This window comes from Dipteris shenzhenensis, chromosome 9, assembly GCF_047967505.1.
Source record: "Dipteris shenzhenensis isolate YYH24624 ecotype China chromosome 9, Dip_SZ_1.0, whole genome shotgun sequence".
NCBI lineage: Eukaryota > Viridiplantae > Streptophyta > Polypodiopsida > Gleicheniales > Dipteridaceae > Dipteris > Dipteris shenzhenensis.
Window position 1 is genome coordinate 21,720,635 of NC_141604.1, and position 15,084 is coordinate 21,735,718.

The 15,084-nt window shown below is 46.5% G+C and overlaps 1 protein-coding gene across 1 annotated transcript in view; it reads right to left on the reverse strand.

Moving 5' to 3' along the window:
• The window catches only part of LOC147898364 (uncharacterized), a 206,955-nt gene extending 192,141 nt beyond the window's left edge, over positions 1-14,814 (reverse strand). Inside the window, exons 1-2 of the mRNA XM_087378766.1 lie at positions 14,630-14,814; positions 12,456-12,528 (exon numbers count right to left, since the gene is read on the reverse strand). Coding sequence (XP_087234892.1) covers positions 12,456-12,528; positions 14,630-14,763 — 207 coding nt within the window. The 5' untranslated portion in view covers positions 14,764-14,814. The remainder of the gene's footprint in view (positions 1-12,455; positions 12,529-14,629) is intronic.
• Between the last annotated feature and the right edge of the window lie 270 nt (positions 14,815-15,084).

The following is a 15,084-nucleotide window of genomic DNA, read 5'->3' on the forward strand; positions in this document are numbered from 1 at the left end:
ACGGATGATCCGAGGGAAACCATCTGTACCACATCATATCATTCAAGCCGAGTTTGGTGCTTCTCCACTCCAACTAGATGCAGCCTTTCAGACCATCACATATCTACACCGAGTAAGATCATATGGGGACTACACATCAGGGAGACAGAGGTTGCCATGGTTGGCTCTCGATTCCTCCATGAGGTTGGCAGCTGAGGGAGACGAGCGAGGCTAGTATGCACAAACTCACAGATGGTTTGTGAGACTCAGGTTTCACATCGATAGGATACCTCCTTTTCAGTACAGTTTGGATGCCCCTCCAGTACTCCCACCCACCATCCCGATCAGGCCACACACCAACCAAGTCATTCGAGAGGATCTCCTGCAGCTACACACCTTTAGGACCTGGTTGGAGCCGAGGGAGCTTCCAATGAAGCTGAGCTTCTACAGAGATCACTATCTTTGTATTTCGGAGGAGGGATTCATCACACCACCAGGGTACACTGAGCTTCACATGCCTCACTCACTACGGATCTCGATCGGACAATTTCGGGTATCATCACACCGCCTCCGCATAGAGAGTGGCAGAGCAAAGGGGATCTCTAGAGAGCATCGCATATGCACATTGTGCGACTGTCAGGAGGTTGAGCTGGAGGAGCATTTTATTTTCAAGTGCCCAGTATACTACGAGATCCGAGGTCGCTACCACTGTCTCTTCAGAGACTGCTCCGGGCTCCTTTCCAGATTCCTTGTCTACCCAGATTAGAGATGCCTCGCAGCCTTCATTCACGAGGGGGTCCGACACAGAGAGTACTTACTCAGGCAATGGGGCTTGGCCACACCACCAGACACCTCTCAGAGCAGGATCACAGAGTTCTTCCCATCGAGTGATTTTGATTGTCCAGTCTCAGACGTGACAGAGACCCCGACCCGACGACCGCAGCACAACACACGAGGCATCGAGGGGACACACAGATCACTCTCGGGGACCTCCCATCATTATTTAGACCCGAGACACATCCCATGGGAGTCACGGTGGCTTTAGTCTTGCGTCAAGCATCCTCCAAGAGACCGAGACACACGGCACCCCTTGACAGACGCCAGCGCCCATCACTGGCTATGCACCAGCCAGGGTGACATGACATATGGAGGATTCCCCTCCGCTTCAGTCTTTTTCTTTTCATTGTCACACCCAGATGTATTTGATTACGTATGATCAAACTTAAGACTCAGCACAGGTGATGATGCTCGTTTAGTAGCTCCACCCTTACTGTGATGTATATAAGGTTTTCTTTCAGTCTCATAGACCCATCGGTCTTCCGAAGACTCTAATAAAATCTCAATCTCTCTCTCTCTCTCTCTCTCTCTCGCTCTCTCTCTCTCTCTCTCTCTCTCTCCATTCAACTTGTAGTTGTTCTTAAACTCAAGCCCCAGATTCTTGTATGATGTGACTGCTTGTAGAATTTCCCCTTCAAAAGTAAAGGACACTTGCTAAGGATGTCATGTATTGGCACATCCAAACATATCATTCCTTTTTGTGCTACCCCCTCGCTGCTACCCCCTCCGCTACCCCCCGCTACCCCCCCCATCCACAAGGCAGGGGATCCCATGGACCCGAGCAACTATAGGACCATGTGATGTCCAAGATCTATGCAGCTGTATTGGATGCGTCGGTCAGCCTGTTCGCAGAGATGAGAGGGCTCAGAGCAAAGGGTCAGGCTGGTTTCAGGCGAGACCATGGGACTATGGATCACATACTCACACTCAGGAGTGTCATTGAGAAGGCCAGATCACGGAAGGAGAGGGTATATTGCTGCTTTGTGGATTTCCGCAAAGCCTTTGACACAGTACCTCGAGCTCGTCTCATCACACGCCTACAGACACTGGGATTTGATCAGGAGATCATATGGGCAGTCATGGCACTTTATGAGAGAGTCTCAGGCCAAGTTCGGACAGGCGCAGGTTGGACAGATGAGATCTTGAGTACCATAGGGGTCAAACAGGGTTGTCCCTTATCACCAACCCTATTTGGCCTCTACATCGATGAGCTTGAGACTTTCATGGGGGCGTTCGAAGGGACCGGTTGCTCACTTGCCGGGATCATCATCAGGATTCTTCTTTATGCAGATGACATGGTACTCTTGTCGTCCACACCCGAGGGGCTCCAACGACACCTAGATGCACTGCAGTGTTTTTGTTTATCCCATGATTTGGAGGTCAAACTTGGCAAGACCAAGGTCATGATCTTTAACACCTCTTGAGCAAACATGCAACGGAAGCAGTTCACTTTCGGTGGGTCACCAGTTGAGATTGTATCCTCATACACTTACTTGGGGGTCATCTTCTCCGGCCCGAGTCGGGCCTGCATCGCTGGTGTCATCATGAAGATCAGTAGGGGATACGCCTCACTGGCTCAGCTAGAGAGACAATGCTTCCACTCCCACTTCCAGGATCCTCGGACCAAGGCTCTTCTCTTCGACTCCTTGGTTCGACCAGCCGGTATGTATGGCAGCCCTTGTTGGGGGCCTGACATGTCAGAGATAGAGTGGACACGGGTGGAGCGCCTGCAGATCCTCATGCTCTCACGGATGATCCGGGGGAAACCGTCTGTACCACCACATCACATCATTCAGGCCGAGTTTGGTGCTTCTCCACTCCAGCTAGATGCAGCCTTTCAGACCATCACATATCTACACCGGGTTAGATCATATGGGGACTGCACATCAGGGAGACAGAGGTTGCCATGGTTGGCTCTCGATTCCTCCATAAGGTTGGCAGCTGAGGGAGACGAGCGATGCTGGTGTGCACCGACTCACAGATGGTTTATGAGACTAGGGTTTCACATCGATAGGATATCTCCTTTTCAGTACAGTTTAGATGCCCCTCTGGTACTCCCACCCACCATCCCAATCGGGGCCACACACCAACCAAGTCATTCGAGAGGATCTCCTGCAGCTACACACCTTTAGGACCTGGTTGGAGCCGAGGGAGCTTCCAGTGAAGCTGAGTTTCTACAGAGATTACTATCTTCGTATTTCGGAGAAGGGATTCATCACACCACCGGGGTACACTGAGCTTCATATGCGTCACTCACTACGCATCTCCATCGAACAGTTTCGGGTATCATCACACCGCCTGCGCATAGAGAGCGGTAGAGCAGAGGGGATTCCTAGGGAGCATCGCTTATGCATATTGTGCAACAGTCAGGAGGTTGAGTTGGAGGAGCATTTTATGTTCAGGTGCCCAATGTACTACGAGATCCAAGGTCGCTACCACTGCCTCTTCAGAGACGGCTCCAGGCTCCTTTCCAGATTCCTCGCCTACCCAGATCAGAGATGCCTCACGGCCTTCATTCACGAGGGGGTCCGACACAGAGAGTACTTACTCAGGCAATAGGGCTTGGCCACATCATCAGACACCTCTCAGAGCAGGATCACAGAGTTCTTCCCATCGAGTGATATTGATCGTCCAGTCTCTAGCCGCAGACGTGACAAAGACCCCAACCCAACGACCGCAGCACAACACACGAGACATCGAGGGGACACACAGATCACTCTGGAGGACCTCCCATCATTGTTTAGACCCGGGATACGTCCCACGGGAGTCACGGTGGCTCTGGTCTTGCGTCGAGCCTCATCCAGGAGACCGAGACGCATGGCACCCCTTGACGGGCGCCAGTGTCCCATCACCGGCTATGCACCAGCCAGGGCGACATGACATACGGAGGATTCCGCTCCGCTCCAGTCCTTTTCTTTTCATTGTTACATCCAGATGTATTTGATTATGTATGATCAAACTTAGGATTCAGCACGGGTGATGATGCTCGTTTGAGTAGCTCCACCCTTACTGTTATTTGTATCAGGTTTTCTTTCAGTCTCATAGACCTATCGGTCTTCCGAAGACTCTAATAAAATGTCTTTCTTTCTTTCTTTTCTCTCTCTCTCTCCGAGGACCTGCAGCAGGTTCAGAGATCGAGGAGACCATGCCCCCCTCCAATGCCACAGTATGAGACAGTTAGACAGATTCAGATTCGAGACATTTTCACCACTCATAGACGAGCCACCATAGTGCCCGGTTTCAGTTTCTGCATTTCCAGTCCAATTCCAATTCTCAGCCTGCTCCCGATAGCAGATAGCACATGATATGATATGATATGTACTTGTTTTTGTTTGAGCCATTGAGCTCTTTTTATTTCAGCACAATACTCAGCAAAGGGCCTTAGCGCGCCCTTTGCCTCAGCCCCTTGTGGCTTGTATGAGTTTTTCTCTTTGGTGTCACTTTGTCCCATAGGCCCGCGAGGCTTTCTGTGGACGTTAATATTTCTTTCTTTCTTTCTCCGTCTATCACGTCACCCCCCCCCCCTCCAAGCAATTTGGATTACCGAGAGAGGCCACCCACGACACGGAGACCGCCCAGAGCACACTCAATTGAGGTTCGCCCTATCACAGCTTTCCTCAGAGGGGACCGCCCGAGATGAGGGGTCACTCTGAAACAAAGCTCAGCGGGTTCAGAGATCGAGGAGACCACGCCCCCCTCCAATGCCATAGTATGAGACAGCCAGACAGACTCAGATTCGAGAAATTTTCACCGCTCATAGACGAGCGACCACAGTGCCCGGTTTCAGTTTCTGAGTTTCCAATCCAGTTCCAATTCTCAGCCTACTCCCAATAGCAGATAGCACATGATATGATATGATATGTACTTGTTTTTGTTTGAGCCATTGAGCTCTTTTTATTTCAGCACAGTACTCAGCAAAGGGTCTTAGCACGCCCTTTGCCTCAGCCCCTTGTGGCTTGTATGAGTTTTTCTCTTTGGTGTCACTTTGTACCATAGGTCCGCGAGGCTTTCTATGGACGTTCTTTCTTTCTCCATCCGTCAGGTCACCCCCCCCCCTCTCCGTCCGTCTGTCACCCCCCCCCCCTTTGTCAGTCACCCCATCCCTCTCCGTCCGTCTCTACCTCCATCCCCGTCTACCCTCTTCGCCCATCTCTACCTATCCATCCGTCCACCCTCCCATCCTCTCCATCCGTCTGTCTCTGCCTCCATCCCCGTCTACCCTCTTCGCCCATCTCTACCTTTCCAGCCGTTGTAGCCTCTTTGTCGTTTGTTGTGTGGCTACATGGGGACTGCACCATCGACGCTAGGAGATGCTACCACCGAGCCCTTGAACTGCTTCGACGTCCTCCCTCTCCGTATGTCCCACCGAGGTGCTTAAGATTGAGAGATTTGTTGTTGGACTCATGTTGGATCTCAAGTTGAAGGTACCGATTCTCATAGCGGTGTGTTATTTCTCCCCAGATACTTCATCCTATGCACGTGAGGTCACCACAGAGGAGCACAGCCCGTATGAGTGATTCAGGATGATATCGCTGAACTCTCTAGGCACGGGGACATCCTCCTTCTTGGTGACTTCAATGCACGCACAGGGAACATGCAGGTGGACCTGCTGGACTTTGCATCGGATTCCCTCATAGTACCAGAACTAGATGCAGCTGTGAGCTCGAGATAGTGAGACACTCTACAAATGCACCATCGGTGAAAGAGTATGGACGACATCTACTTGAGCTAGGCGCTGTCCATGATTTGAGCATTTATAATGGTCTACAGAGATGGCCATCATCTGGTGGTCTCACTTGTTTCCCGCATGGTAGAGGGACAAGCACAGTGGACTACCTATTAGGTCCCTTGGCCTTTACTTCACGGATATACGACTTTATTGTGCCCCCTGCCCCACTCGGTGCTGATCACTCGTACTTAGCCTTTTGTATCTCTACCACTATGCCAGTCACAAGGAGGATCCCCCCCACGCCCACTCATGTACAGGTTCACTTTGATCGTGCCCTGGACCCCATCTATGTGAGCAACCTGGCATAGGGGCTTCCAAGCCTACTACTTGGAGATGATATAGACCTCGCCCATGCCTCAAACACCCTTGCCACAGTGGTCATGGACGCAACCATCAGGTCTTTTCCCACGACTCGATCTCCGTGTGCCTCACTAGGGAAGATGCCACAGAATCCTTCGTATGATGATGAGTGCAGAGAGATGAGAGCTCACGTCACACGTGAGCGAGCCCTTGGCCACTTGACATCACCCGAGGCACAACGGATCTCACGGTGACTGACACGCCGTAAGCGGCGGGCCTTCCTCACCCACAGAATGGACGAGGTGATCAGCTCATTTTGAGGGGGGGATCCCACCATTGGCTGGGGGCTTCTATCGGAGGGGAAGCCACCTATCCCCATTTCAAACCTAGGTGTTTGGCGCACTTATACATGATCTCTTTATGATGTTCCGATGCAGGTACCACCTGATATGTCCACTATGCCCAAGCCCACCACTTGCCACTTGTTCACTGCACAGAATGTGCGGGCTGCACTCAACCGGCTTCATAACCGGAGAGCACATAACCATGAGGGGCTACAAACCGAGCATTTCGATCATGGACAGGAGGTTTTGGCTCTGGTCCTAGCGCAGATGTTCAACCATGCCATATGCCACGGCTTGGAGTACCACCACCATTGTCGATACACAAGCCAGGTGACCCCATGGATACTGGGAACTATCGCACTCTCATGATTGGCCATACGCTGGCCAAGATCTATGGATCGAACTGGAGAGGGAGATCAGCAACCATACAAAGGCACATGGGCAGCGTGCTCTAGGGCAAGCAGGTTTCCGGAGACAACACTCCACACTAGACCACATCTTCACCCTGAGGACTATCATTGAGGAGGCGAGGTTGAGACGCCAGAAAGTCTACGCTTGTTTTGTAGACTTTCGGAAGGCCTTCGACACTGTCCCGCAATCCGCATGATCAGGAGACTATACGATATGCAGATTCCAGAGGTTCTAACTTGGGGAGTGGTGAGCCTATACGAGTCTGTCAAAGGGAGAGCACTGCTGGACGAGGGACACAAGGCCGTACACGATGCAACAGGCGACCAGAGCACACGATTGAGGTTCAACCTATTTCAGCTCTCCTTAGGGGAGATGGACCGACGTGAGGCGTCACCCTTGACATAGCCCATCGGATCCAGAGATCGAGGAGACCACACCCTCCACCACCATGGGAGACAGCTCGACGGATGCAGATACGTGAGCTCTTTGCATCTCATCAAAGAGCCACCATGGAGCCTGGATACGTGGAGCCGATTCATGCACTTAGGACTCTAGCTCTGAGCACTTGATATTGTCATGCCACCCTCATGCTATTTTGCTACCTTTTTTTGCTATCTTGTACTAGTATAGCATTTTAGTACTCAGCAAGGGCCTTAGTGAGCCCTTTGCCCCAGCCCACAGTGGTCTTTATGAGTTACTTGATTCCGTACCTTGTCCCATAGGCCCGCGAGGCCTTCTGCGGTCTCCCGATTCGGGAAATTTTCGTCGCTCATAGACAAGTCACCACAACGCCGGGTTTCGATTTCTAAGTTTCCAGTTCCAGTTTCAATTCCCAGCCTGCTCCAGATAGCAGATGGCACATGATATGTGAAGGAAATGGGCAAGCAAGAATGCAAGGGAGCAAACGTCTGAATACGTGAGTGTAAAAGAAACTACAAGAGAAGGAGGTTTTGTCTAAGTGAAAAAACCTTGTCCTATCCAGTAACCGTAGTTAGGGATCTAACTTTGGTTAGGGGGAAAAACCTCAAAGGGGTAAAAGTGCCCCTAACCTACTTATTACATTACAGTGGTCACTGCCTGAATTATGGCAATAATTCCAACACCCCCCTACAGTGCCAATGTCAAGATGTACAAGGTAGAGATCAATCACCAAAAGGAGCTAAGTTCAAGGTGTTGCGAAATGCCTCTAACTTTTCACCTGGAAGGGCTTTGGTGAAGATGTCTGCAACATTGTCATGTGTTGACACATAGATCATACTGATCTCCCCTGCATGTAACTTCTCTTTGACATAATGACAATGAACCTCAATGTGCTTTGTGCAAGCATGAAACACAGGATTCTTTGCCACTGCTATAGCACTTTGACTATTAGTGAGAATTGGAGATGAAGATCAGCAAACAAACGACGCCGCCAAACACATTCAACTGTCGCTGTGAAAGCTGCCTATAGATGACAAATACCATGCGGCTGAATAGAAGATTGGCTAAACATGATATGGATACTATCTTTTAAGTTGCAATAATGGGAAGTGGGCAAGAGTGTAGATAAAGAAAGAGGTAGATTAAGAAACTCCTAGACTACATTGCAATGCTGCCGCCCCCCCCCCCCCAACAAAGAACACATAAGCGTCTTGTGAGCAAACATACATCGTATGGGTTTTAAAATATCTAAAAGTCTTGGAAGGCAAATGGTGTATAAATGAGAAGCAAACTAGGGTGGTACCGCAATTAATTAGGGCCTACAGACGTAGTTCTAAGTACTTTTCCAACTAGAGATAGGAACACTCAATAGCAAATGGGAGTGATGGAGAACAATCCTAGTACAATTGGATTGCTCAGGCTTAAATCTGCATGAAATTCCCTCAATATATGCCTAGGCCATTATGTGCAAGTCATGTACCATTCTTTTCATGATAGGATTGCACTCTAAGGGAGAATTCTTATCATTGTGTGGCTTTTCTTCAATGCTTTTGACCACGTTCCAAACTCCATCTTGCATTAGCAACATCTTGATTTTGGTCTACCAAGTTGGAAAGTTAGGTCTAGAGAACCTTCTGAGAAAGGGCATGCTTCTCCTTGGATCCATGACTATACAGGTGTTCATGAGCATGCTAATGTAGAACTTTGGCTAGAACATGAGGAAGTAGCCACTGTAGATTGTTTCTTGCTCAGCCAAGAAATGCAAGCTTTGCCGAAAAAGAAACAATTACCACTAGTGGACTGCATGGTGTCATAGTCTGCAGCCCAATCTGAGTCACTCTAAGCATGCATCTAGAAGTCACCCCCCCTTGGAAACATCAAGCCATAAGACTTTGTGCCTTGCAAATAACAATAGATGTGTTTTACAGCCTGCCAATGCACTGTCTTTGGGCTGTGCATATAACTGCTCACCTGAGATACTGCATACTGAATATCGGTCTTTGTATTGCACAAATAAATGAGGCATCCAACAGCCTGGCTGTAAAGTGTGACATCCACTGATTCACCTGCATCATACATAGTAAGCTTCAGACCCGGCTCCACGGGAGTGACTATAGGCTTACAATCTTGCATGTTGAACCTATCCAAGAGCTTTTGCACATAGCAACAGACGCGGCCACAGTGGAAAGCTTGGACTTGACGCCAGTCCGACCACAAAGGGTCCGACTCCAATCCAACTGCTACAGCGCCCACGACTAAGAACTCCGTACGATCCAAGTCCAACCAATGTGTCCGACTCCGACTCTAATCCGAGGGGTGTGTGCGAGTGGACAAACGACTTCGACTCCAATCCACCGACACGTGCGACATGAATCCTACCATACGACGCGACTACGACTCCGATCCGACGAGTCTTTCTAAGTTAGCTCTGACAACACAGTCCGATTCCAATCCGACTAAGACGTCCAATTCCGATCTACTTCAAGAAAAAGAAAAGACTACGCGTCCGATCCGACCACTGACAAAACCTCTTCCTGCAAGTCCCCATCAAGGAAAGTTTTTTTTATGTCCAACTGATGGACATTCCAAACAAAATTTGCAGCCTATGGAGGGATGTCTAAATTTAAAGATTGAAAAATGTATACATGCAAGAGTGGGTTAATCAATTACGTGAGAAAATGTGAAAAAAAAATGCAAGACTAGAATTATTATAAATCCATGCTTTCTTGCATGTGCTATATGGGGTTTATGAAGAATGACCCCCATCATGTTGAATACATGATAATGCTACTAGACAAGCACACGAGAGGGCAACCTATCATGAGGGACCTCATCCCTATGTCCATGCAATGTTTCTTAAAAGTTCTATTTATAATCCTTTCAAGAACATGCATTGGCAAAGAAGATCAAGCAATAATGGATGCAAATTCATATGAGATTGCATAGAAAATACATGTTTTGAATGGACTAGATTGTGGTTGAAGGACAAAAGTGCTTTATATATTAGCTCAATGATCTACAAATGTAGTACAAGCGACACTACAACCTCAACACACCCACCTGACATGTCTTGGTCTCCATTCACCCATCTATCATATCTTCACATTCATTATGAACACACCTAACAATCCTATATAAATGCTATTAGTTTTCTCTCCATTCACTCATTTATCCTATCTCTACACTCACTTATGAACACACCTCACAAATCCTTTATCAATGCTACTACTGCTGCAGCTACTCAACTTGGACACACTTGATTCTCTGAATACTTTAGTGTCACCACTCCCCAACTATGTAAGAACCATCACATGTAGCTTGCAAAACCTAAAATTATCATGTCCTACAAAGGCAACTTCATTCAAAGAACTATTGGTCCATTAATGATGCCAAAACCATTATTGGAGATCCTTTCAGACTATTAATGGAGTTACATTGTGACTTTCACCTACCCTTCCACTCCTTACAACACCTTCATTGCTCTTAGGGCTCTGTTGTGGCTTGGTCCAATGTGTTGCATATATATATGTTTTAGTGAACTACTAAAGTAGATTCATCATGAGGGCACTCATTTATGTGTCTTGTAGTACATCCATGACAGTGGTGGATTGTAATGCATGGAGACATGTGAGTAGTGTTTATGAATTATGAATTTATGTAATTATGTTACCATTGTAAGATTTTCTCTTACATGATGGTAAGTGGTCCACCATTAGAATTCCTAGGATGAATGAATGCACTTATAAATGTAGTTATATTATTTTTAGAAGTTTTGAGAACATGCTTATCATGCATTGACAAGACCTAATCATGTATGTCATTGAGTTTTATCTAGGTTATTGTTGTTATGAGATTCGTAGCAAATCAGACATTGAATCTTGGATTTTGCAAGATATCGATATGTTCATTCTATTGGATAAGCTGGAGGGAGGTGGCATCGAAAGCAGAGAAGGGTTGAATGCATGAGTAAGATAGCCACGACCAGGTTGAGGTCATCCTCCTAGAGATGAATTAAAGTATGAGAATTTTTAGCTGTTGGGGCTTCAGCACCGTGTAAGATATTTTGATATAATTGAACAGCTGATCACCAGTAGGACGAAAATTCAAGGAATTTGCATGTCCACTAAGGTGATAGAAAGATATACCTTTGTAAGACTAGAATATATCCAATCGTACAAATTCAGATTTTTCTTGTTCGTTGTTGGGATCAACTAAACTTGAAAATTTTTTGCTATTGGGGCATCTGCACCCGATATTTCGGTATAGTTGAACAGCTGATCACCACTCGGACGAAAATGCAAAGAATTTGCATGTCCGCTAAGGTGATAGAGAAATATACCTCTGTAAGACTAGAATATGTCCAATCATACAAACTCATATTTTTCTTGTTCACTGTTGAGAGCAACTGTAATTGAGAATTTTTAGTTGTTGGGGCTTCTGCACCCATGTAAGATATTTCAATATAGTTGAACAGCATGGAAAGAAGTGAGATTTGAAATTGACATTGTGTCATTCTTGGGCACTATCTTGTTTATCTATCTTCCACTACGGGGAGCATTGGCCTTAGCAAGAAACCTTCACCCTCTGTTTTCTAACATGAATACCTCACACAAACTGTGGCAGCTTGCTCCAAGGTTCCACCATCATTCAAAAAGACAATTGCTTGGATGCTGTCTTCCAAGTGCTTAAAGAGACTCCTTCCAATCAGCCATTTGTCCTTGTGAAGACCAGAAGTGGCTCTCATACTATGTGAGAAATCATCAAGATGATTGCACAACACAGCCTGAAACCATGGGACCCATTTTCTGTAAAGAGTCAGACCGCACAACACTTCCAAAAGAGTGAAGGAACATCTCTCAATATCGACTGCCCAACAGGGAAAGTTTGAAGTACAATAGCTTAGTAGGCTGCTCCACTCATTGATGGAAAAGTAGGAGGTGACAGCCGATAAATATATATTCCCCCTTGCACAGGGTAAGCAGCATGTGTTGCCCTAATGGGCCAACTAAGGGCCACATTAAACAACCTCATCCCCTAATCTAACCCAATCTGACTTGTCTATTGGGACGACACAAGAATGGGCTGAGCTAGGATTACTTGAGGTTGGTTGGTTGGCTAAACCAGGCAGCCCTATCATTATGGGTCCAATGGCTGGCCTTTATTGTTGTTCACTCTTAAGTGGGCATCTATGAACTAACTTAAGGACACACAACATCTAAGGGAGTGTTGATATTCCAACATTCCCCTAAACATGATTATCAAAAGCACCACCTCTTCAAAGCATGCCAGTGGAATTTTTCATGTATAAGTTGAATGACATACAAGTAGAATATTTCAAATGTCACAGTCTTGAGAGTTATTTCATATTACCTTCGATGATTGCTTAGAACTTAATGAAAAAAAGGGAGAAGTACAAAACATGTAATAAGAAAGACCTTATGGGCAGGCCGAAGCTTTTCATATGACCTTTCCCAGCGCCTCACATCCTCCTCTGCTGCAGTGCGATAGCTAGAGACAACAAAGAAACTAGCTTGTTAAGAAAAACGTACAACCATTCAAAAGTCCTTAGCCTACAAAACCTTTCACAATATATTCAGATCCCTTCAGATTGCCAATTATCAAATTGTCACCATAAGGTTTAATACATCAGAAGTCACGTGACATTTCCCTCACTTTTCAAAAGGCCTCAACAAAAAACAAGCAGTTATTAACTTTCAAGCATGTAAAACACTTTCACTAATCCCATGCATGCAACTGAGGGCAAAATTAAAAGAAATTCATCATGCAAATTAGAATTATTTTGCAAAGGCTAGAGAGACTTGACTGACACCTGCAAAAATGTAGACAAATCATTGTATGAGATGCTCATTATAAAGACTCTACAGGTAAGACTGTACCATAACACAGGGCCATTGGAGAGGAGGTGAAATTCCCCAATTTGCTTGAAGTTATATTGAAATAATTCTTGAGTTCTCTAAAGTAGATATCTATGAGGTCTTGACCAACAGCATTTCTTAAACATGGAAAGATGGCTTAGCTTGGATAGTACATATGGCTTGTTCATGTACTTCAAATCCGATGTTCAATTTGAAGGCTCTTCCATCCACTAGTGACTAGTTTTCAGGGCTGGCTGGTCGGTTAGTTAAAGGGGCCCTTGGGGCCTATAAAAGGAGAGGCTTGTGGCCTCATTTCACATCCAGCAACCAGCATTCCAGAAGGCAGAAAGGAGCAGCAGGAAGCCACCCTCCGGACCTATATCCAGGAGGTGAGAGGGTGCTTGAAGGGCTGCAGACTTAGCCAGGAAGGGCTGGACCTTGGCTGTCTTCTAGGGCAGCAAGGTGCTGAGATCATCATCTACTGGAGCAGCCATTCACAAGCAGGTTGAAGCACTGGAACAGGGACATGTGTGCTGCAGACAAAGCTTGGCAGGGGCTGCCCACCTAGGCTGATTCACAGGCAGTAAGGTGGAGAAGAACACACTGGACGGAAAGTCTACATACGCTCGAGGTGGAGCACGCGGACTCGAGTCTAGAGATAGCCAGCAGATAGGAGAAGGACCTTGTGGTTAGATCAGAGGACCACACCATTGGTGGGACTCTGGATCTATCTCTCTTGTATTGTGTCCATAGTTTTGGACGGAAATATATATTTTGGTGGTTTCTCTATCTGGCCGGTTCATTGTCTATTGATAAGTCTGCACATCTATTGAATGCACATAAGTAAAGAAGTTTGTGATTCCACACCCACACCGCACACTGTGTGAGCTCCTGGGCATTACTATAAGTCTTCCGCTGTGCGTACCCTCTGTTGGGTCATTTCTAACACATTTATCCTGCTACTCATGTCTTTATGCTAGAATCTCTTATTAAGGTGCTAGGAAAAGCCCTTTAGCTTTGAGTCTTATTGCTGTTCTTCAATCATCCTCCCTCTGTCTCTGTTTCATAATATGCAAGATCCAGAACATCATCATCAATTATTGCAACGTATTTCTTCAAGAAGAGACATTAATTCCCCCAATCTCGAGGTGGTTCCAAGCAGAAGCTGAGACGGATTCATTTAATCACACCGTAATTTCACGGTATAGCTGGGGTGTACAGATGCAATGGAACCATACATGAATTGTGAAAATTACGCCACGTAATACGTCATAGCTTCATCTCAAGATGAGGCTATAGATTTCCCTTCCATCGAAGAATCTCTTGTAAGTTTAAGAGGAATCCTTGCAGGGACAAAGCTGGTATAAAAATTTCAATAGACTCTCGGCGAAACAGCGAGGGATGATTTGTCCGTAACACTTTACAGGCTTTCTGCTTAAATCTCCTCATAAATTTGATAAGAGTGTCGGTCCCATCCACCATCATCACTATTTGAGTTCTTATTGTTTAAATTGAAGGAGTTATTGCAAAGGAATGAGAGCAGGCTACAGCAAGGAACGAGAGCAGGCTACAGCAATCATACTTTGGAAAGCCATTTTGGCACCACAAAAGACATGGAGAAAGTTGCTGCGTGTGGCAAGAACAAGTATGGAGACGTGTAAAGAAATGCAAGATAAGAAAGAGGTGAGATGCCAAGGATAGATTACAGAAACAAGGGGGAAGACGAGAAATACTTGAGATAAGCACTGATGACTCTTCGCAGGGACTTGATTTCAAGAGCCTCCTCAAGCTTGCTCATGGGTTGCTCCATTGTCTTCTGTTGGAAAGATGGGCAGACTAAGAGCTTGTGGACACTTGCAATGAACATGGAGATACATCCTTCACCATTTGAGTCTCATATATATATTAGAGCACTTGGGGGCATTCTGGCATTTTTGGCCCTCCTAAGGGTAGTTACACACTGCCAACTGGTGCCCCAAAGGTGCCCATGGGTAGCCAAAAAAAGTGTTGGACATTCTTGAATGGGCACGAGGTTTACACACCGCCCAAGCAAGAATCTTTATAAAAATGCAGCATTTAATGGGGAGTGATCCTCTACTTGAATTTGATTGGTTGGGAAATGGGTGCCCAAACTTGGGCAGCCAAGGTTGCCTGCCCAAGAAATCTCTTTTGCAGCTAACTCAGCTTT